The 24,708-nt window shown below is 39.7% G+C and overlaps 1 protein-coding gene across 1 annotated transcript in view; it reads left to right on the top strand.

Annotated features, from left to right (window-relative positions):
* Positions 1 to 1,945: 1,945 nt before the first annotated feature.
* Positions 1,946 to 24,708, top strand: part of POC5 (POC5 centriolar protein) — a 36,889-nt gene continuing 14,126 nt past the window's right edge. The window contains exons 1-7 of the mRNA XM_054578259.1: positions 1,946 to 2,055; positions 5,472 to 5,567; positions 7,510 to 7,651; positions 9,587 to 9,673; positions 18,265 to 18,470; positions 19,921 to 20,097; positions 22,751 to 22,855. Coding sequence (XP_054434234.1) covers positions 5,484 to 5,567; positions 7,510 to 7,651; positions 9,587 to 9,673; positions 18,265 to 18,470; positions 19,921 to 20,097; positions 22,751 to 22,855 — 801 coding nt within the window. The 5' untranslated portion in view covers positions 1,946 to 2,055; positions 5,472 to 5,483. The remainder of the gene's footprint in view (positions 2,056 to 5,471; positions 5,568 to 7,509; positions 7,652 to 9,586; positions 9,674 to 18,264; positions 18,471 to 19,920; positions 20,098 to 22,750; positions 22,856 to 24,708) is intronic.

Here is a 24,708-nt window from a genome sequence, read left to right as displayed (position 1 = left end):
GTAAGAAAATTTTTATGTAGCTAGAGGATGGTAACAGAGAGATTCGGGAAGGAGTCTTTTTAATTAGGAAGAACAGAAGGCTGATGATGAAGGCTAAGAAATAACTCCCTTCTGCAGTAAAAGAGTAAGGAAGGGCAAAATGCACCTGTGGAATCCAGGACATCAGACAAGATATTCTGATCAAGCTCTTACTCCACTACAAATACTCACCCCTGCGCAGCACTGTCCACTGGGACCATGATGCCTACAATGACCTTTGTTTTTGCTTATTGATAGACTTTCTTCCTCTGCTCTCTCTCAATTAAATGTGTTCAATGAATCCATGTTTTTGGCTCTCACTGTATGAAGGGATTCTAAATAGACTGTGTAGTCCAGCTACAGAAGATCTGTTTGGGGACATGCACTGTGAATCACTTGCCCTAAAATAATCTACCATGTTCTTTTGATTGATGGATGGATGGGCGGATGAATAGACAGATACACACATACATAAACAGATAAATAAATATATATATATCCATTTATCCATCAATCAACATTTCCTTGTGAAACCACATTTCCCAGTCTATCTTGAAGCCAAGTGAGGCAATGTAATATGAATGGAAGTGACATTTACCTTTGTCATCCCCTTAGTTCAAGTTGTTTTCATCTCTTTCCATATCAAAAAACATCTCATTGAATTTTAAATAAAATCTCAAATCCCTAACACAGGTCCCCACTTCTATCTGTAGCCTTATCCTGTGTCACTCTACCCCTCACTTTTATTCATTATTCAAATACAATAAACATTTTCTTATATCAAGGTCTGAGCCATAAGGATGTCATAACAAATTATCACAAACTGAATGACTTAACACAAATGTATCATCAGTTCTGGAGGCCAGAAGTCCAAAAGCAATGTATTGGCAGAGCCACACTCTCTCTGTGAAAGCTCTAGCAAAAGACCTTTCCTGGCCCCTTCTAGCCGCTAGGTTGCTGGCATCCGCTATGTTTCCTAGTTTATAGATGTATCACTCCAATCTCTGTCTCCATCTTCTCCCCTGCATCTCTTTCTGTGTCTAAATTTCCTTCAGTAAGGACATTAGTTATTGAATTTAGGTTCACCTCAGTCCAGTATGATCTAATTTAATTTAATTACATTTATAATGACCCTACTTTCAAGTGTGGTCACATTCACAGGTAGCAGAGGTTTGGACTTGAACATGCCTTTTTTTGAGGACAGCATTCAATCCATAAATCTCACTATTCCCAACAGAACAGATAGAGAGATAAGAACACGGACCCCAGAGCCCAGATTGCCTCAGAATACCAGTTCTGCTCTTATTAGCCATGTGATTATAAGCAATCTTATAAGCCTCTCTAGGCTTCAGTTTTTGTATCTGTAAAATGACGATGGAAATACCATCTCCATCACAGGGATAATCTGAGAATAAGTCAGTTGAGTACAGTTTCCAGAACATACTTAAAAATGCACGTTCCCTGATCCTGCTCAAGACTGAAGGAAGGCAGGGGTAGGGGGTGGTGAGAAATCTGTACTGTAAAAAAGCACCGCCAAGTGATCCCGTTGCAGAGCACCTGTAGACGCAGGTGACTTTTATGCATGAGGATCACGCGCACAGACTCGGTATTATCGAAAGACAACGGCATTCACCCTAGCTGACTTCAGCCCGGCTCAGCATAATCAAATTTCATATCAGAAGCCGCCTCCCAGTCTGCAGCTGCAGAGCGGAACTGAGCATGCTCTCCTAGCCCCAGCGCGGGGCTCCTTAAGCCCCGCCTCCTCAGGGCCAGCCGGCGCAGGGGGCGGGGCTCTCCTTAGAGCCTCTTTTCGGTTTTTCCCCGGCGAGGTGTAGAACCCCGCCCCCGGCGCTCTGACCAATCATCCAGCAGGTTGCTGAAGCTCGGGACCAATGCTCAGGGCCGTCCTTAATTCTTCTCTGCAGTTTGAAACTGTCAGGTTGCTGCTAAGGAGCCCCCTGTACTGGCTGTGGTTTTAGCAGTGACGCGGCGAGGAGACGCGGACGGAGAAGTCTGGGTTCGTTGAGAGCCGCGACGGTGGGTAGCTGCGTCCCCGACCGACCCCGCATCCTTGGCAGAGACAATGGAGTGGGATTTAAAGTGTCTTGGCCCGGATTTTCGCTCCCGAGGCTCGTATAGGACGGGACTAGGAGCATCTTCCCCCAGACGCGGGCCTTTTTGCTGAACTGCAGAACGGCAAGGTCGAGAGGTTTTCCTCTCCGAGGCGTCGAGAAGAGGGGGCAGGAGGGAATGCCTGAAGTATAGCAGTTGCTGTCACCGTAGGCACTGGTCGTTTAAAACGTAAGGGGAAAATAACCATGAGTAACGCTTTGTTTTTAAGTAAGAATTTGATTAAAACAGGGATGGGTAGGAAGGTGATCCAAGAGAACTACACTCTTTGCTGACTCGCAACTGCTTTCCTCCTCTGCTTGTAGTCCTCGCCGTAGGGGACAGCAGTTGCTCCCTCTTTCCTTGCCTTGCAGGTAGGGTCCTTGAGAGGGCGCAGGGACGTCTCCCTGCTGCCAGCTTGCACCTTAATTCACTCTTCCTCTGCCTCTTAAGGGTTACTTTTGAGTTCCCTGAACCCCTTTTCCCCATCAACCAGGTGATGACCAAGATGTAATTTGATTTCTCTGGCAATAGAGAAACACTCAGAACTTTTTATCTCCTGGTTTCTGATGTGTTGAGTTCGAGAATAATGAAAATTTAGTGAACTGATATACATCCGCCACCTACTAAAGCAAGCTTCATTTTCCTCCTTTGTTTCTGAACCTAGAAGCAGTAGGGAAAATGCAACTGTGTAAGGTTTCAAGTAAACTGTCATACCTTGTTGGCATCAGAGCAGGACAGCTGGAAGATTTAGAGCGTATTTTCCAAAAGTATAATAGTTGTAATGTGTCTTCAGTATCTATATTTAGAAACTCTTTTAAGTCCAATCATACTTTTCAGTTCATTTGTTTGTTTTTTTTTTAAATAATCAGTGTCACCCCACCCCCACTCCTCTATCTAACTGGTTAGCAAACACATCCTAAAGGAAGAAATGAGTGAAAACAGAAATGGACCAAGTTGCCACAATGGTGGATTTGAAGTCCTGAGAAGCAGCCCTTCCTTGCTGAGGTGTATGTGCTTGTTTTATCCTCCCTAATTGGCTTAACTAAAGATACTCATGCTGAGATTTAGTTTACTTAATCATGTGTATGATACTCGTTGAATAAAGTTGAAGTATGCTTTCCAGAATCTAGCCCCAACCCATGTTTCTTCTATAGAGCACTTTCTCCTTCAGTTTACTCATCTCTCTCCTATTTTTCAGCCCACTGTGATTGAGACTTGCTCTACTTTCCACTGAAATTGTTCAATATCATAGCAACTTACCACTTGCCAAATTCAAGGCACTCTATCCCAGTCTCAGCTTTCTTCGGCATGTGACTCTGACTTCTCCCGTCTCCAAGCTTTTGTTGATGCTATTCTTTCTGAAAGTTCTACCAATCTGCTTCCTTTTCAGTCTCCTTTGCTGGCTAGTCTCTTCTCCCTTTACATGGTAGTGGTTCTAGCTTTAACCTGTTCTCACTGTGGTAGTGGTCCTTAACTGTATTAGGGTCACAGTTCCCTCTGAATACATACTGGAAGCTACGGATCCTCTTCCTAGAAAAGTACACATGTGCATTTATACTAAAAATATTGCATACAATTTGGGTATATGGACTTCAGAGTAAGAACTCTTTCTCACACTCCTTTTCATAGCTGGTCTTATCCTCTCCTTTCTTCGGCATTTCCCATTGTGCTGACGATTCCTCAAATTGTGTATCTCCAACCTAAAGTTCCAATGCAGGGCTCCCACATTGCTGAGCTCCAAGAGGCACCATTCACATTGCGACCATTGTCAATGGCAGTCTGTGGGGTGGCGCACAGCGTAATGGGTGTGGCGATATACTGCATACCTGCAGCTTCACCTCCGTGCCTCAGAGGCACCTCACACCCAAACATCTGATATTGAACCCATTGTTCTTCCTCCCAACTTGTTCATCTTCCTGCGTTTCTTGCCTTGGTAAATGGCAATATCATTCATCTAGTTACTCAAGCCAAACATCTGGAAGCCATCAGCAGTTCCTCCCTTTAACCCCTTAACTAATTATTGATCGTGACCTGTCATACTCATTGCCATAACACAGCTGTCTCGCAGTCATACCCTCCATCTACTTCCCATTGCCGGCCCCTACATCCGGGGCCTCATTTATCTCCCGGGTTACTGCCAGAGGGAACATACTTCTTAGACTGCTGCATTCACCTCCCAGTTGATCTCTCTTTTCTCAGCACTCCAGCTGTCCAAGTCATCCTGAAAGTTGGCGGAGTGCTCTTTCTAAAAGACAAGCATGATCTGGTTATCACCCATTTAAAACATTTTAATAACGTCTCTAAAATAAAGACCAAACTTTTTAACATGACACAGTCATGATTTTCCATGATCTGGTTGTTGCTAATGTGTGCCTCTTTCGTCCTTAGCCAAGCCTTGCTTTGCATCCTTTGCTTCAGCCTTACAAACGCCTTATGTTCCAAGCATACATGTCCATGCCTCTGTGTCTCTGCTTATGCTGCTTCTCAGCCTAGCATATCCTGATATCCTTTATCTGTCTTTCAGGTCTCTACATCAGGGTTATCTTCTCTATTAAAATTTTCTCTGGCTCCATTTCCTACTGCTCCACACCCTCACGATCTCACCCCATGAAAAGTGGCTACTACTACCTCCCTTCCTTGCACCTCTTGTTTCAGGGTCTAACAGCACTTTCTTCAACAGTTGCTTAGATACATATCTGGCCCTCTCTATAGATTGTAAAGTCCTTGAGGACTCTTCATCTTACTTCCTCACCAATGTCTTACATGTTACTAGTATTCAGATAGTTTGAATACTCACTACCTGTCTTTTAAATAATTTATTTATTGTTACTAAAAGTTACTTTTTGTTGTTGTTAAGGCTTTCAATAATTTTTCTTTGTATCTATTAGAGCCTGTAATTTTGTATAGGCTTGCTTTTCTTAAAATAATACTCCCAAAAAATAAGTTCCTAAAGCAGGGAATTTGCATAAATTGTTCATTCCTCTTGGTTCCCTCTCTTCAGAGAAAGTGCACAGCATGCAAGTTGTCACACATTGTTGAAGAACAGTGATCACTCAACAGGCCCGACTGTAGATTTTTCTGAGGAACCTCCATTTTCCTTTAACCTTTCATGTATTTATCTCATCTTCTTTGGTACCTTATAAACTCACTAATTTTGGGAATTGAGTCTTTAACTATTTTTTCTTGCCCAATGATTTTGTCTATGGTCCCTCCATATGTTGAATGATTTTAACACATCACAATTACTGTTTATAGGTTGGGATGGTTTCCACCCTCTATATAAAACATTTTATTTTAAATATTGGGGGGGGGGGAAACTAAAGTTAACTTATATTTTATAGTATTTGTGCAGAATGTCATCAGATGAGGAGAAATGCTCACTTCCAGTTATGCAGAATGGCTCCAACAGAGGCAGCTCAGTCTCTTCAGAACTTCAGGTAGGAAGACTTGTCTAAATTTGTCATGACCTACTAATTTTCAACAAGTAATACTGTGAGGGAAAACTAGGAATGAATGAAAACTTTTTAATTCATTCATGCCATTTACATTTATAATTTTAACATGTATATAATGTATATAAAAGTATATCACACTTCAAGAATTACTTTAAGAACTTTGGGAAATACCTTACATTGTTTTAACCTTTCAGAAAATAATCATTTTCACTCTACAAAGGCTTCAAACAACACAAGGGAAGGAAAGCTGGAAACTTCAAGAAACTTTTTTTTCTTGAAATTTTCTTATTGTAGCTATCTTTTAGGAAAGCTGCTTTCACTTTAATACCCATTAATACAATAGGAGACCATCCAAAGTTCTGGGGCCTAGATTCCTCAGTGTTCTACTCTAGGTTCCAGTCCCTGTTGCCACAACATTTAGCACATTCTGCTGCCCAGGATCTGGACAGTGACAGATGAATTGACTACAGAAGGTATGGATTTTACATGAAATGTTTTATTTATAAATGTTTTATCATCAAAAATATGGATTCAGATTTCCGGAGTAGATTTTGAGAGACTACTGACATGGTATATCTTGAGTTTTATATTTATATCACTTAAGAGGGGAAAAGCTAGACATAATGTTAAGTAGAATAAGTTCTTACTGACACTGTATAATATGAGAAAATCTTTAGAAAAATATTTTATGAAACAATTGTGTTCCTTTAATTGAAATTACAGGTTTAGCAAATGGGAAGCTATTTTTAAAACATCTGTGATTATTTATGAGTAAAAACGTAGTCTGAAATTGAGACATGATTATCCTTGCCTTTCCTTTGGGTGACAGCTCTCCCACTTAGTGCTGTCTTTTTAGGTGACAATGCTTTTCTGTACCTTCATGTCTGCTTTGTCCAAACTTCTTTCAAGAGGAGACTGATGATTAACTCGTGTATACTTGTGATATTATGATTTATAATAAGAAATATATATTTGATCTTCATCCTGATTCCTGGTTCAGTCACCAGTGGCCATGATTTAATCAATCACCTATGTGATGGAGCCTCCATAGAAACCCAAAAAAAGCAAATTCAGGGGGCTTATTGGTTGAGCAAGTGGAGGTGCTTGGCAACTGGCATGCTAGGAGAGGGCATGGATGCCCCATACCCCTTCCCCATGCCTTCCCCTGTTCCTCAGTTCCATCTGGCTGTTCTGGAGTTATATCCTTTTATAATATACTGGTAATCTAGTAAAATGTTTGAGTTCTGTGAGACACTCTAGGAAATTAATTGAACCTGAGGAGGGGGTCATTGGAACCTCCAATCCATAGCTGGTCTGTTAGAAGCACTGGTAACCTGAAGCAGTCTTGTGGGAGTGAGCCCTGGACCTGTGTGATCTGATGCTGACTCCGCCAGATAGTGTCAGAATTGAGTTGAATTGTAAGACACCCAACTGATGTCCAAGAATTGCTTGGTGGTGAGAAGGGAAACCCATACATTGTAATTGTTGGGTCTAGAACCCATTATTACTAAAATGTAAACACCCTGTAAGATCTCAAGTTGTTGTTTGGTCAGGGGACAAAGGTTTACATTGAAAGAATAAATGTCTAGAGTAGAATTTCATAGAGGGACAGGGAAGGATCTTATAGATATGCCAGAAGTCATTTTGTGTTATTGGTTATCTGCTTAGAATGTCAGCCCAGCTAAGATTCTGTTTTCTTAGTAACCCTCAACTTGTGACCCTACGCATTCTTGACTACAGTTGAAAGCCTACCCATGTTCCATTATTGAAAACATTTCAAAATATAAATGCCAAACATGATGTTATAAATAAAATAGCTATATACTTTTATACATAGCAAATATGTACCACTTTTGTTGTTCTATTGCCTGAGTGTCCATTACAACAGTGTCTTGAAACATTATTTATTGTTGATTTCTCGTAGGAAGAGTATGAAGAACTGCTTCGTTATGCTATAGTGGCTCCAAATATTGAATCAGGTGCTCCACAGCCATCTCATTCTAAGGGAGAAGTGGTAACAGAAGTTAGATTTCCTACTATAATTGATGATATTCTTCATAATCAAGGTTATGTATATTTTTCAATATCTCTCAATTTAAGATGATATTTGAGCTTATTAACGTTCTTGACTTAAGACTATGAGAATGCTTCTCCAGTGCTGCTTCTCACTCAGTAGTGGGTACCGCTATTATCTGGGGAAACTTTTTACATTTTAATATGTTAATCTTGGCTTTTATATGACAGCTGGATTTTTACTTGAGCCTCTTTTGAGTATTTTATGAACATTTCATGTCTCCTAGTGGAGTTTGTTGTATCTCTGTACTTGCTCAAATGGTAGTTTGGCAGTATTATCTTGGAAAATAAATGCACAATCCCTCGAATTAAAGGTGGTCCATAGGTAGCCCTCAGAACCCCTTAAGTTTATGAACCATGTGCTAGGGCTTTGTCAGCAGTATTTATTTGGGCATGAAGGACTCTGGATTCTCACCACAAATGTGAACCCACCTTGGGACTATGTCAGTGACAGAATTGAGAGCTAATACAACCAGGATGTGTGTTGGTAGATGAGTAAAAGGTTGAAAAAGGAGGATGAAGCTCCTTTTACTTATTTGTTCCTTATTCAGTAAAGTACAGGATCTCAAACAGCTCGTTCTAAGTAAGGGTACAGAAAGCGCTCATACAACAGGCCTGATATGATAATGGGCAGTTAAGAACAATAGGTGTAACTCCTAGGTTCCCCCCTTGAAGGCACATGGCACAGCCTACTCGGAGTCAGCAGGCTCCTGGGTTTCTGGTAAGTCTCGGCCCTAGTGCCTGTGGTCCTTCTCCTTCTGTAGACAAGGAGTTGTCAGTGCTTCTGTCTTTGGCCTACTGCATCGGATCGACGAATAGACCACAGTTGTAAAGTAAACATACTTATTCTACCACTGAAACATTCTAATATGGAATATTTTTTACCCAAATTTTATTGATCTTGAAGAGATACAACCCTTAGATTAATTCATTCAATATCAGCGATCTTGACTAAGTTCTGATTTACAGTGGCACCTCAAGCTGGAGATCGTACTAAGCAAACCTAAACAAAGTGCTGTATATTCCCTTACAAGTGTGTATATGCAATCGCGTTAGCCTTCTAAACCTCTGCCCTTAAGGTGGTCACCAAAAGCTCATTTTCTTTTTCGTTGGCTACAATAGTGCTGACTGTACTGTTCCCAGTGATACAACGCCAGAGTCGTTTCTTTGCCCCAACCCCGAAATCTTTCAACATAATCATTTGGGATTTAATTTAAGCCCCTGCTTTTTTAGCATGTAAGATAGTATTTCTTTATGCTCCGCCTTTATCAAAAAGGACTTGGGACCTAAGCATACAACATTCAGTGAATTTAGATTATCCCGATTAACGCACAGACTTGGTTCGAATGGACTATGTAAAGTTATCGTCGCATTCTCTTTACTGCTAGTATTGCCATTGCTCGGTGTAAGCGAGGTTTGTGAAAGTTGGCAAAGTCATTCTCGTAAGGTTTTTCCCAGTTTCCTTTTCACCGTGTATTGACTAGAGGTTCCCGAGGTAGAAGAAAGGAAGTCCCTGTTTTGGAGGGAACCAGTGTCACTTTCGTTTGATTGCAGCTAATGAAAAGCGGCACGCCCCGGGGAATAGCAGCGCTGTTAGATAGCATAGCCTTCACTAAGTTCTAATGTCATTCACCCACTGATTCTCTGAGTGTGAATTGAATGCCATAATAGACTGAGTTCTCTTTCATCTATATTTGGTGGGTGAAATTGAGCTTTATTAATGACATATTAACACTTTTTCTAGTTTCAGAGTCTTTTCTTTATTCTTGTTCTTTGTTTTAACATTCCTATGACCCCAGCATGTTGTATATTCCTTGTTCTAAATTCTTACATATGTACCTCATCTTCTTAAATTAGGTGTGTGTCATTAGGCATTTTATTTAAGAATGCTTTAGCTTAATTTTTTAAAAACACCTTTTTCTTTTCAGTGGGAAATAACCCTGTAGAGAGAGAAACAAGGATGGAAGTTGGAAAAGGATGTGATGTAAATATTATAAGTCATTCAAAGACAGAAGGTATGACTTTTCCTTAGCTTATTTTTTAGTAATACATAACATTCTGTGGTTTGATGAATATTATTTATATAGTAAGAAGAATAATTTTAGTATATTACTTATTGGCAGGATTTTAAAATGCTGTTGTTGCTAATTTATTGGGTAATACTATTTAAAATAATTTCATAAGATTCAAAATAATACACTTAAGACAGGATTATGTATTACAGTGTGTGACATCCTTTCTTAAGTCTGCTAGGTTTAGGGCAAATGTTGTTAAAGATTCAATGGGATATCATAGTTTGGCCAATTTAAATTCAGGGTGTATTCACCCTGAAGTCTGCTTTTTCTTTGTTGAGAGATTAGCAAATGCTACAGTGGTTTTGAAAGCATAGTAGCACCAGTTTGAAACTTTTTCTTTGACATAGAATAATTAATATAATAAATATAGAATACTTTTCATACTATATGATTCAATGTTATTTAACATAGGGGCGATTTAAGCCACCATGTAAGAAATGCCTCTATCCTTTAGTTCCTCACTTGTAAATAGAGGGCTTGGGCAATGTAATCTCTGAGGGACCTTCCAAGTTTTTCACTGCAAACCCCTCTTCTGGTTTAGGACAGTCTGTTCATTTTCAGTGAGAATCATCTCAGTGTGGTAGGGAGAGCTCATGTAGGGGATAATCCACTCAAGAGCTCTGTGAGTTCTGCACCGCATCTTGGGAGCTTACTTTACCTGGATGTGCTCGATAACCAGAGAATCTACCTCTAAACACTTAAGTCCAACATTACTCTCTGCATTTTAAAGCATGTGTTATAAAAATTTAGCACTCTATTTGGGCCACCAGCCCTGTGGCCATACCCACTATTTGGCCTGGGCACACCTAGCAGCTCCACCATTGTAATGATGGAATGGCACACACTGCTTCTATAAAGTGACATCTCTCAGATACTTGGTGGCTTTTCAGATATTCATACCCATGGAGGTCTGGGCAGTTCCACAAGTGTTCTTAAAGTGAACTAAAAGATTTGAATGTCTTGATTTGCATGACTTGGTGGGGTTTTCTGGATCAGGTGATTAGCAAACCATTTTCAGAGGTCACCTTAGGCTGCTTTTAGGAAGAACCCAAGTTCTTAAGTTACACGATTCTATTTTTAAGTTGAGTACATTAGAGGAAAAAAAAGAAAGCCCTGGCCAGGTGGCTTGGTTAGAGCAGCATCCCATATACCAAAACGTTGCTGTTTGATCCCCGATGAGGGTGCATTGCCCAGGTTGTGGGCTCCATCCCTGGTCAGGGCACCTATGGGAGGCAACATAGCGATGGTTCCCTAGCACACTGGTTTTCCTTTTTCTCCCCCTCTCCCTCTCCCTCCCCGTCTCTAAAACATATATCCTCAGGTGAGGATTTAAAAAGAAAAAGAAAGAAAAAAAGCAGAGCCTATTGCTTTTCCCATGAATGCATACCTAGTTGGTAAAATGTAGTAAAAGATACTATTTATGTTCTTTGTCATTCCTCCTTGTTCTTTGAGTTCCTAAACCATCTTCAGAATATATAGGTAGTGTTTCTTTTGTTTATTTTAATTATATTTTATTAATTATGCTATTATAGTCCCAATTTTTCCCCTTTTGACCCATCCACCCAGCCCCCCCTACTCCCTCAGGCACTCCCCACACCATTGTGCATGTTCATGGGTCATACATATAAGTTCTTGGCTACTCCATTTCCTATATTGTACTTTATATCCTCATGGCTGTTCTATAACTACCTATTTGTACTTCTTAATCCCGTCGCTTCTTTACCCATTCCCCCACACCCTCCTCCCATCTGGCAACCATCAAAATGCTCTCCTTATCCATAATTCTGTATCTGTTCTTGTTTGCTTAGTTTTTTAGATTCAATTGATAATAGATATGTAATTATTGTCGTTTTATTGTTCATAGTTTTTATCTTCTTTTTCTTAAATAAGTCCTTTTAACATTTCATATAATAATGGTTTGGTGATGATGAACTACTTTAGTTTGTTTACTTGTCTGGGAAACTCTTTATCTGCCCTTTGATTTTAAATGATAGCTTTGCTGGGTAGAGCAATCCTAGCTGTAGGTCCCTGCTTTTCATGACTTTCAGTATTTCTTGCCAACCCCTTCTGGCCTGCAAAGTTTCTTTTGAGAAATCAGCCAACAGTCTTAGTGGAACTCCCCCGTAGGTAACTAACTGCTTTTCTCTTGCTGCTTTATTTTAATTCTCATGTGTCTTGGAGTAGGCCTCTTTGCATCCATTTATTTGAGACTCTCTGTGTTTCCTGGACTTCCGTGTCTATATCCTTCACTAAATTAGAGAAGTTTTCTTTTATTATTTTTTCAAATAGATTTCCAATTTTTTGCTCTTCGTCTTCTACCGGCACCTCTATGAAGCAAAATTTGGAATGCTTGAAGTTGTTCCAGAGGCTGCTTACACACTATCCTCGTTTTGTTTTGTTTTTTTTGGATTCTTTTTTCTTCTTGTTCTTGATTGGTTATTTTTTGCTTCCTTATGTTCCAATCATTGATTTGATTCTCAGCCTCATCCACTTTACTGTTGCTTCCCTGTAATTTGTTTTTTATTTCTATTAGCATATCCTTTGTTTCTGACTGAATCAGTTTTATGCTGCTGAGGTTCTCACTAACTTCCTTGAGCATCCTTTTAACCAGTGGTTTGAACTCTGCATCTGACAAATTGTTGTTTAGTTCTTTTTCTGGAGTTTTGCTCTGTTCTTTCATTTGGGTCATGTTTCTTCGTCTCCTCATTTTGACAGCATCCCTCTGTTTGTTCCTCTGTATTAGGTAAAGCTGCTTTAACTCCGTGTCTTGGTAGTGCGGCCTAATGAGTAGATACTCTGTAGGGTCCAGTGGCATGGCCTCCCTATCACCCAAGCTGGATACTCGAGGTTTGCCCTTCGTGTGGGCTGAGTACACCCTCCTCTTGTAATTGAGCCTTGATTGCTTCTGGCAGGTTATTGGGAGGGATTTACTCAAGCCAGTCAGCTGCAAGGACTGGCTGTGAGCACTGACCACCAACCTGTGCCCTCTCTGAAGGACTGTTTTGCAGGGATGGGGTGGTGGTGCCCCAACATGATCTGTAGCCATCCACTGGGTGCACAGGCTCTTGGGTTTCCTAGGTGGTACATGCCAAGGTCAGTCCCCACCTGTGTTCTGCCCGGTGCTGCCCTGCATGACCTATAAAGCAATCTGAGATGGCTGCTATTTGTGCTGGGCTTGGAGGTTCCCAGGCAAAGTCAAGTTGTGAGTCTTGGCTGGCTGCAGCTACTACCAGGCCAGAGACCATTTAGCAAGAGGTTTGGGGGCTGGGGACATACTGAGGTCAGCTGTTGCTTGTTTGATAGGATTTAGAAAGTTGTGAAGCATTGACCAAGACCAGCCATTCATATGGAAAAGTCATGGTTAACAGTTTGAATGGGCCTGTAAGTTGGGTGGGATGGAGGCTCAGGGAATCTCCAGGGAGGGGCAAATTGTGTTAGCCAGGTTGGTGGAGTCTCAGATGTGGCACCCACCTGCCAGCTCTGTGGCTCTGTAGGGGGGAGTTCAAAGAAGGGACAGTGGCTTCTGGCTTCTGTCTGGGAGAAAGCTGTCCCCCAACTCCCACCTTGATGCCAGATACCTCAGTTCCACCCTTTATGCCACTGGTGCCTTTCAAGCTGCTGTCCGGTGCTGGAGCTCAGCAGGAGTGAGTCTAAGTAAGTTCTTGTGTGGGAACTTTAAGGGAAACTGCTTGGGACTCCAGAAGTTTTCTTCCACCAACTCAAACTCTCCTAGTTTTTGCATCCAGAAATTATAGGGACTTCTCTTCCTGGAACTGGAACCCTAAGCTTGGGGACATAGTGTAGGCCTGCAACTCCTAACTCCAGAGATACACATCCTGAATTTATATCCACCAAACACAGATATGGGACCAGACCGTTCTGCATCTGTGTCCCTCCTACCAGTCTGGATGGATGTGATTTCTTTAATTCCATAGTGTCAGACTTCCATTCAACTTGATTTCTATGGTCCTTTGTTTGTTTTGTTTTTGTTTTTAGTTTTTTGGGTGTTTTTTAAATTTGTAAGTATATTTTATTTATTATGCTATTACAGTTGTCCCAATTTTCCCCCTTTGCCCCCCCTCCACTCAGGACCCCCTCCCATTCAGTAATCCCCTCCCCCCCCCCCAGTTCATGTCCATGGAGCATGCATATCTCCATTTCCTATACTATTCTTAATATTACCCTATTTTGTACCTTCCTATTATGCTTCTTAATCCCTGTACCTTTTCCTCAATCTACCCCTTTGCCCCTCCCCACTGATAACCCTCCAATGATCTCCATAACTATGATTCTGTTCCTGTTCTAGTTGTTTGCTTAATTTGTTTCTGCTTTTTAGATTCAGTTGTTGATAGTTGTGAGTTGTCATTTTAATGTTTATAGTTTTGATCTTCTTTTTCTTACATAAGTCCCTTTAACGTTTCATATAATAGGGGCTTGGTGATGATGAACTCCTTTAGCTTTTAGCTTTTTTGTCTGAGAAGCACTTTATCTGCCCTTCTATTCTAAATGACAGCCTTGCTGGATAGAGTCATCATGGTTGTAGGTCCTTGCTTTTCATCATTTGGAACACTTCTTGCCAGTCCCTTCTGGCCTGCACAGTTTCTTTTGAGAAATCAGCTGACATCCTTATGGGAACTCTTCTGTAGTATGTAACTAACTTCTTTTCTCTTGATGCTTTTAAGATTCTCTCTTTATCTTTAACCTTTGGCATTTTAATTAATTATAATATGTTCTGGTGTGGTCAACTTGTTTGGGACTCTCTGTGCTTCCTGGACTTGTACATCTATTTCCTTCACCAAATAAGGGAAGTTTCTTTAATTATTTTTTCAAATAAATGTTCAATTTCTTGCTCTTCCTCTTCTCCTTCTCACATCCCTATGAATCAGATGTTGGCACTGCTGGAGATGTCCCGGAGGCTTCTTATACTATTCTCGTTTTTTGTGTGTGTGTTTTTTTTTAATTCTTGTTTCTTCTTGCTGTTTTGGTTGAATTCTGGTTTCTTCCTAATCATTCTAAATGATAATCTTCCTTCTAAATCATTGATTTGAATCCTGGCTTCCTTCCCTTCCCTGTTGGTTCCCTGTGGATTTTTCTTTATTTCACTTAGTGTAGTTTTCATTTCTTCCCTTATGATTTTGCTGTACTCAATGAGTTCTCTGAACATCCTGATCACCAGTGTTTTGAACTCTGATAGGCTGACTATCTCCATTTCATTTAGTTCTTTTTCTGGGGTTTTGTTTGTTCTTTCATTTGGGCTATTATTTCTTTGTTTCCTCAATTTGGCAGCCTCCTTGTGTTTATTTCAGTGTATTAGGTAGAGCTGCTTTGACTCCCTGTCTTAGAGCACCTGTTAAGTTGTATGGCGCAAAACTTTAGGCATTTGGCAGGGCAGGGAAACCCTGTTCAGCCCTTTCTGGCTGTGTTTCAGGGGGGAACAGATCAGAGGGGACAGTGCTGCTGCCTGGCTTCTGGAGACTTCCCCAGCTCTCTCCCCATTTCCAGTCACTTCACCCATTTCCTGTATGTGACTGGCACCCTTCTAGCTGGCACCCTCATGGTGATTCCCAGAGTAGGTAGGTTTGCATGCATTCTAAGCTTACGTGGGCCCTTTAAACAGATTCATCTGAGAAACCAGCAGTTTCTTCCACTGTACCAACCCCCATTGGTTTTTACAGCCAGAAGTTTTAAGGCTTAACCTTCCCAGCACTGGAACTCTGGGTTATGTGGTCTGGCGTGGGGCTGGGATCGCTCACTCCTGAGGTATCCATCCTGATTTTTATCCATCACACGTGAACGTGGGGCCACCCATTCTGCCACTGCCACTCCTAGCTACACTCTGTCCTCTCCACCCCAACTCCCTGTCTCCTCCCCTCCTAACCTTGGGTGAATTTGGCCTCTTTAACTCCTTGGTTATCTGACTTTCACATAGTTCGATTTTCAGATGATTTTGAGTGATGGTTTTTCTATTTCTATATTTTATTTTATTTTTTTAATTTTAATTTAACTTATTTTTTCAAATACATTTGTCTCTGCCTCCCCCCCACCACTTTCCCTTGCCCCCTCCCTCCTTCCCTCCCTCAGCTCTTCCCCTTTGGTTTTGTCCATGAGTCCTTGCTATATGTTCCTTGACTTTCCCCTTCCCTTCCTTTTCCCTGCCTCCCCTCCCTCCTTCCCTCTTGTCTCTGTTGATTTCTTTTCCTTTCAGTGTTGCTCGTCTTATTTTCCTTGCATCTTTGTATTGTTGGTTAGGTTCCACTTATAGGTGAGATCATGTGGTATTTGTCTTTCGCCCCCTGGCTTATTTCGCTTAGCATAATGCTCTCCAGTTCCATCCATGCTGTCGCGAAGTTTAGTAGTTCTTTTTTTCTTTCTGCTGCGTAGTATTCCATTGTGTAAATGTACCATAACTTTTTGATCCAATCATCTACTGATGGGCATTTAGGTTGCTTCCAACACTTGGCTATTGTAAATTGTGCTGCTATGAACATTGGAGTGCATAGGTTCTTTTGTATTGGCGTTTTGGTGTTCTTAGGGTATAGTCCCAGCAGGGGAATCACTGGATTAAAAGGCAGTTCCATTTTCAGCTTTCTGAGGAAATTCCACACTGCTTTCCACAGTGGCTGCACCTATTTCTCTATTTTAATTTTAATTTTGGTATGGTTGTGCAAGAAGGCAACCCATGTTTACATTTGCAGCCATCTTGACTGGAAGTGCCTAGGTGGTGTTTCTTAGTGTGACGAGCTTGAATCATCTGTTGATGTATTTTTTTATGCAAAGCATATATTAGGTAATGGTTTTCCCTTTTGCAAAAAAAAAATTCTTGAAAGATTTTCTTTTAAGTAACAAGTTCTATAGTAAATTTATCTTTGTTTGAATCATTTTGTAAGGACAAGAGAAAAGCCCTTCAGTCTTGGTTGTAGGCACCTCATAACAAAAGTGTGATATGTGAGAGATGATGGTGAATAGTCTCTAATTCTAACATACATGTGTGATGAAACAGTAACTTGTCTATTTTTTACTGTTTAAAGATAGATACCAGCTCTCTTTCTGGCTCTGGCTCTCACTCCCCTCCCACACCCCCCATGTTTATGGGCAGGAAATGGAAGAGAGAGAGAGAGAATTTATTATCTATGTGTTGAAGACAAAAAGAGTGCCTTACAGTTGAGTATCTGATAGGTCATTACTAGTCTCTTTTCTTTTTATAGTGTTGAATTTTAGTAGTGTTAAAACCCATCCCAGTGTTTTACATGAAGTAATAATGACCTGTATACAACCACTCTGACCTTGGTCAGTTATTTAACCCTTTCTGAATCTCAGTTTCTTCATCAGTAAAATGGAGGTAAGACCCTTTTCTTAGGGCAGCATGTATTATGAGAGCTAACCCCTGTAACATTTGTATTACAGAAACATACAGAGTGCTCTGAAAATGTCGATGTGATGGCGCAGGTGGTAATAGCGTCAGCTCAGCCTAGGCCAGGGTATACGAGGGGGGACCCAAAAACCCAGAATTTATTTATAAAGTGCTGTGTTTTGTATTTATTGTTACATTTTTAAACTTCAGTCACCATCAGAATACTCTCCATTTGATGCAATACACCTATCGAGGCATTTTTCCCACTGCTCAAAACAGTTTTTGAACATGTCAATTTTGATGCCTTTCAGGGCTTCTGTCATTTTTTGTTTCACCTTTTCCACATCAGCAAAACGTTACTCTTTGAGGACTTTTTTTCATCCAGGGACACAAAATATTGCTCAGGGCAATATTGGTTGAATAGGGAGGGTGGGGCACAGGGGCCATGCCATTTTTGGTCAAAAACTGCTGAACACTTAGTGTGGTGTGGACAGGTGTGCTCATAAATCACCCATCACAAAACGGGCAAATGCATTGAGTTTTCAAAAACAACTTACTGAAGCTGAATGCAGCCTCTCACAATAACATCAGCTGGTACACTGATACAGATGGGTTCCTAGAATGCTGACCTAGCAGGGAAAGCCTGTGCTACAAAGGGTCTGCCCCCCAGAAAATAATTCTAGGGTGTTTTCTGGGGGTTTTCCATCATATAAAGCATCCTTATTTGAGTAATAGGAAGCATCTTATGCTGGTTAGTCCTAAATCGACGATAATACTGAACTTAAAAATAGCCAGATTATCCCTGGCCAGTGTGGCTCAGTTGGTTGGGCATCATCCTGCAAACCTAAAGGTTGCTGGTTCAATTCCCAGTCAGGCCATATGCCTGGGTTGCGGGCTCTGTGCTCTGCCCCCATCAGGGTCCTTGCAGAAGGCAGGAGGCAACCAATTGGTGTTTCTTTCTCACGTTGATGTTTCTCTCCCTCTCTTTTCTCCCTTCCCCCTCTCTATAAAATAAAATAAAATAAATTTTTTTAAATTCTTTTAATGGCCAGATTAAGTACACTAAAAGGTCATTTCTCTGCATTGTCCTCAGCCTCTGTTGTAACTCCCAATGTAAGTCTTGACCAATTTGGGTTGTTTTCAATTTGCTTTGACCGTTAAAATTTTTTTTTAATTCTAGGGTTGTCACCAGTGTCATCACCAAGGAAGCCTTCATACCCCGTCATGGATTTTTTCAGTTCGAATATTTTAGGTGACTCTTCCTCAGCAGGGTCTAATTCCAGTCATGCAGGTGTTCATGAAATAGTTGTGGGTGATTTTCTCGTTTCTGATGAAAACCTTCAGAAGGTGGAAAATGTACTGGATGTTTGGAGTTCAGGCCTTAAGGTATTGTTATTGAATTAGTATAACAGTTTTACTCTTAATTCCACTGTTTTTCTTTTCTTTGAATTAAAAGATACTGTAGGGTTTTTTTGTTTGTTTGTTTTTTATCTTTAGTTTTATAAGATCAGCCCAATGTCTTACATCTGTGCTTCTCAGTCTTTAATGTCCATATGAATCACCTGGGAATGCTTTTGAACTGCAGTTTCTTAGTCTTGGCGAAGGCCTGAGATGCATTTCTAACAAGCTCCCAGGTGATGCTGCTGGTTCAGAAAACATACTTCGAATAGTATAGTTTTAAATAGTTGTGGAACAGCTTTGAACATTCTACTGAATTTCTCAGAGTTTTTGAAAGGCAGCATGTGTGTGACTGAGACATTTATTGAACCTGTACTATATCATAGCTATGGCTAAAGGAAATGTCCCCTTTTATATGAAACACAGAATCCAATTTTATTTTATTTTTTTTACAAAATCCAATTTTAGCAACACATATTCATTTTATAGCCACTCTTATAGCACCACAATGTATAACTGATGTATCTATAAAAATTGATTTTTGTTTTGGTGATGTTAGTGGCCTTTAAGTAAAACAAAGAATTACAGAAATGGCAGGGGTTTCTTTTGCTACTTAAAATATAATTGAGAAAATAATCATTTTTCTGAAACAGTTTGAGAAAATACAGCTGAGTATTCACATGCATGGATAAATAATGGTCATGATAGTTCTGTGGCATCTATATTTCTCTGTTATTTGAACTATAAATTCCAGATATAATCTTTTAGTATAGTTTCTACCATTTTCCCCAAGGGAAGAGGTTTCATACTTCTAATCGTGGTATAAGTCAACTGAAATTATGTACCACCAACCATTTAAATTGTTCTCTGTTCAGTTAACCATAGTGTTATCTAATTTTTGATAACATGATTATTTGGTGTTTTTACTTAGGCCAGTCAGTAGGGTGAAAATGGATCAGACTTATCAAATTTTTTTTTAAGCGGCCGTCGTGATAAATGATTTGGGGGAAGAAAGCATCAGCTCCCATGGTTCCCACTGCCCACCCCTCCTGGGTAACTTCCCGGTCCTGGGGCTCAGGCTAGGGCACAGTCCCTGCCTTTCTTTTTTCCTGCCTGTCTTAATATGGATATTTAAGTCCTTCAGTAAACAAAGAACCTGTTTATTAGTGACTGAGACCTGAAATGTTGTTTAACCACAAGATTTCATACATAGTAACTTTAAATAGGAAAAAATTCAGATCCTTACTATAGGGAATGTGACCTAAGAGGAGCTGTAATTGTTGAAATTGTAAACATTTTATCTGGTGATTTTTTTTAAAACTAGCTCTCACATTGATTGCTTGTTCTGATTTTTTCAGAATGTTTCTAAATTTCAGTGTAATTTTAGAAGCACTATCAAGGAAAAAACTGCTTAGTTATTGATATATTTACTTTTCAGACAAACGTCATATCTGAACTAACTAAGTGGAGACTAAATTTTATTGACTGGCATCGTATGGAAATGAAAAAAGAGAAAGAAAAACATGCAGCACATTTAAAACAACTGTGCAACCAGATCAACAGCTTGAAGGAGCTGCAAAAAGCCTATGAAATCTCTATTGGGAGAAAAGATGAGGTGTTCTTTTTTGTATTTCTTTTTAACTAAGATTTAGTAAATGTCTTGCTAAATAATAAATGCCAGGAAGTGATTTTTTAGGTCATGCAAGATACAAGGAAAGATCACTTCAGAAACTGGTAGAAAAATAGGTACATAGATGTATGATTTATTCTTCCTATTAAATATGCCATGGTCACGCCACTTTATTATCTTTGAAATCAACTTCAGTGTGCTTAAAGTTTTAAGGGTGCATGCTAAATGTGGGAACACTAATTTTTTCTTCCAGACTGCCCTTAAGAGAACTTTAGGGAACGAGCATTATCCACATTTTAAACCATCCTTTTTTGGAGTCATTTTAAGTATCTTTTTTGGGGTCATTTCTATCTGTGATATGTCTTTATTCACAGATGAAATCTTTTCTTTTTTTATTGATAAATAGCACTTTTTTTTTTAATCCTCACCCAAGGACAATTTTTTTTTCATTGCTTTTAGAGAGAAAGGAAGGGAGAGAAACATCAATTGGTTGCCTCCCTGATGCACCCGGACTGGGGATCAGACCCGCAACCTAGGTATGTGCCCCAACTGGAAATCAAACCCGCAACCTCTTGGTTACGGAACAGCGCTCCAGCCAATTGAACCACACCAGTCGGGGCAATAAACAGCACCTTTTATTTCACTTTCTGTTAGGCTGGTAAGAGCCTGAGAGTAAGGTTCAGGTGTGTGCTAATTGTGTGCCTCCAGACAGCACCTTGAACAAAGCAGCGGGGCAACCATCTGTGGCTGCCCCCAGGGGCATGGTGGCTTCCAGAGAAGAGGGACTCACAGCAAACGCCTCAGCTGCTAGTCTGCAGATGCAGCACTCACTATTTTAATTAACTAGATAAAGATTATGGTGTGTGTGTGTGTTTTTTTAAACCATACATTTCTTTTGGTATTGCAAGGTGTAATATAGAATTGTACTTTTTATATTTTACTTGTCTGAAACAATAGATGTTAATGTCAGTCATTTTCACTATTACCCTCAAAACTCTATCCTAAGGTTTTTAAATATTTTAAGTTTAAATTTTTTTAAAGTATCACACATAAAAAGACTTGTACATATATATGTACATATAATGTCGAATTTTTAAAGACAAATGAAGTAAATAGCCATGTGCCAACACACAGCTTAAGAAAGAGAATATTAACAATATCTTAGAATGTGTGCCCTTTTCCACTTTTGAAAATTTACACAATGGAATACTATGCAGCAGAAAGAAAGAAGGAACTCCTACCTTTTGTGACAGCATGGATGGAACTGGAGAGCATTTATGCTAAGTGAAATAAGCCAGTTGGTGAAAGACAAATACTATATGATCTCACCTATAAGAGGAAACTAATGAACAAAATAAACTAACAAAATAGAGCCACAGTCATGGAAACATGAAACAGACTGACAGTGACAAGAGGGGAAGGCATGGCGAGATAATGGTAGAAAGAAGGGGAAGGGACTAGCCAAAGAACATGTAGGTATGACCCATGGACAACAGGGTGAGGACTGACTGTGGGAGCGGGGGGTGGGATGGGCGGAGGAGGGCAAAGGGGAAAAATTGGGACAACTGTAATAGAATAACAGTAAAAAAAAAAAGAAAAGAAAATTATTTAAAGAACCAGAATAAATGTCTCAGTAAATGTGCCCAGTTTACAAAATCTCTTTTTAATGTGGCCTTCTTTTAGATATACAGGATCTGGCAGAAGTAAGTCTTGCTTGGGTGAGGTTGGTAGGGTACGTGCATATCTTGCACAAGATGGACAGCAATTTGAACATTTCACTTAAAATGTCATATGGTGTGCTTGAGTGTGATATTGTTATGTTACGGAGTGCTTATGATTTTGTAATAAAAATGGGGCATTACTTGTGCCGGACCATGTATATTTCAGTTACTCAGTTCTTTATAAGAGAGAGTATTATCTTAGGATTTAAAAGCCTCCATAGCTTTTTTAAAAAAGAACAAGAATAGTATCACTGAAGAAGTACATCAAAGTATAACAATTAATTGCTTTTATGAGTTTATTGAATCCAGAAGAAAATCATTAAACAGTTTAGAAACATCTTATCCGAGGTACTAAAGGTATTTAGGTACTAGAAAGATATTTAAAATCTGGTCTCTGCCTTCGATTCTAGTCAGGAAAGACTTTCGGTGTATGAAGCAAAACTTTCAATGTATGGTTGTTTTTCTAAAATTAAATATTAGTGACCATACGGGGTGGGCAAAAGTATATTTACAATTGTAAGTACATGAAACACAGAGTTTATTCTTGTATTATTTTTAATTATTGTTATTATTTTCCATATGAACTGTAAAACTACTATTGCCCCACACTGTATTAATTTTCTTTTTTCCTTATTTTAGTTTAAGCTTGTTTTTATTTTTTATTGTATTTTTTCATTATTATTTTCATGTATATATAACATTTTTTTTGGTTATTAAGATACACATGAGATTGCTCTTTTGTTTCCCTTCATTCACTGGGAAGATTTGGTCTTTTTAAAGATAATAATGGTGTTAACTGGGTGAATATAGTAGTGATCCATAGGTATTCTTTAGCATTTTTTAATATATGAGAAAAATCACTTTACCAGTTGCTGTTATTATGGCATCAGAATAATTGGTTTAACTGCTCTTCCCAGGTGATTTCCAGCTTGACTCATGCCATAGGCAAGCAAAAGGAAAGGATAGAGTTGATGAGAACATTCTTCCACTGGCGAATTGGCCATGTCAAATCCAGACAGGATGTAAGTAAAAAAATGAAAAGACTGACAAATATTAGACTTCTGAACTCAAAAGTGTTTAGGCAAAAGTATTAGAAAAAAGTCAAAGAAGGTGTTATTTTCTAATAAGTCAAAATGAATTTACAACTTAATGTTGCTCTGATTTTAAAGGAAATTGATTCATTATAGTTTGGGGAAAAAATAGCTCATATTGTATAGATCTATTGATATATCATTTCCTACTTTATAATAGGTCAGTAAGAATTATACTTAAATTACAAATACGCTGGTAATGGAACCCCTTTAACAGATTTAAGTCAGATGTGATTGTGTGGAGAAAGAATTTAAAATCTTTAACATATCATATGCTTCCTATATTGTTTCTACTTCTAAAATGCCTACTTCTGAAATTCTCCTCAAAAAGAGGCAATACTGTGTTCATACATCATAAAATTGTATAAATGTTTGTTGTATAGACTTGCCTTCAGTAAGATTAAAGAAAGCCGTGTCTTTCTTAATTATTATACTTAGATAATATATAATTTAAATTTGAACATTGTTCATTTTAATTAAGAGCTGAATTAATATATCAGAGTAAATATAAACTGAGACAGAATAATAATTTATTGTGTCAAAGTGAAAAAGTGTGAGTACGGAATTCTAGTCAAGGTGGTAGCATAGGTAAACATGGCTCACCTCCTTGAACAACCACATCAAAATTACAACTAAAATATAAAACAACCATCACTCAGAACCATCAGAAATTAAGCTGAATGGAAGTCTGACACCTGCAGAATTAAAGAAACCACATCCATCCAGACTAGTATGAGGGGCACAGATGTGGAACAGGCTGGTCCCACTTCCGTGTGTGGTGGATAAAAATTTGGGAAGGATATCTTGGGATCGAGGAGTTGCAGCCCCACACCATGTCCCCAGGCCCAGGGTTCCAGTCCCAGGAAGATAAGTCCCCATAACTTCTAGATGCAAAACCCAGGGGGCATTGAGTTGATGGAAGAACACTGGAGTCCCAAGCAATTCCCCTTAAAGATCCCACATAGGGACTTACTCAGACTCACTCCCTCTGAGCTCCAGCACCAGGGTCGCAGCTTGAAAGGCACCAGTGTTATTAAGGGAGGAACTGAGGTATCTGGCATCAAGGTAGGGAGCTGGGGGACAGCTTTCTCCAAAGCAGGAAGTGGGCAGAGACCATTGTCCCTTATCTGAACCCTCTACCCACAGAGCCATAGAGCCAGCAGGTGGGTGTCATATTTGAGACTCCATCAACCTCGCTAACACTGTTTGCCCTGCCCTAGAGATCCCCTGAGGCTCTGTCCCGTCCAGCTTACAGCTGTTAGCAGTGGCTTTTCCATATGAATAACTGGTCATGCTTCACAACTTCCTAAATCCTATCAAATAGCAACAGCAGGCCTCAGTTTGTCCCCAGCCCCCATACCCCTGGCTAAGTGGCCCCAGGCAGGGAGTCATAGCAGTTCTACCTAATACATAAAAACAAACACAGGGAGGCTTCAAAAAGAGGAGACAAAGAAACGTAACCCAAATGAAAGAAAGAACGATCAAAACTCCAGGAAAAGAACTAAACACAATGGAGATAAGCAATCTGTCAGATGCAGAGTTCAAACCACTAGTTATAAGGATGCCCAAGGAATGTAGTAAGGACCTCAGGAGCATAAAAAAGATCCAGTCAGACATGAAGGATACACTAATTGAAATAGAAAACAATTTACAGGGAAACAGCAGTAGAGTAGATAAAGCCAAGAATCAAATCAATGGTTGGAACATAAGCAAAGAAACAACCAAACAAGGACAAGAAAAAAAGAATCCAGAAAACAAGATAGTGTATAAGCAGCCTCTGGGAC

Source organism: Pteronotus mesoamericanus, unplaced genomic scaffold, assembly GCF_021234165.1.
Source record: "Pteronotus mesoamericanus isolate MK-2021 breed Mesoamerican mustached bat unplaced genomic scaffold, CSHL_Meso_final contig_50, whole genome shotgun sequence".
NCBI lineage: Eukaryota > Metazoa > Chordata > Mammalia > Chiroptera > Mormoopidae > Pteronotus > Pteronotus mesoamericanus.
This window is presented reverse-complemented; position numbering and strand designations above follow the sequence as displayed.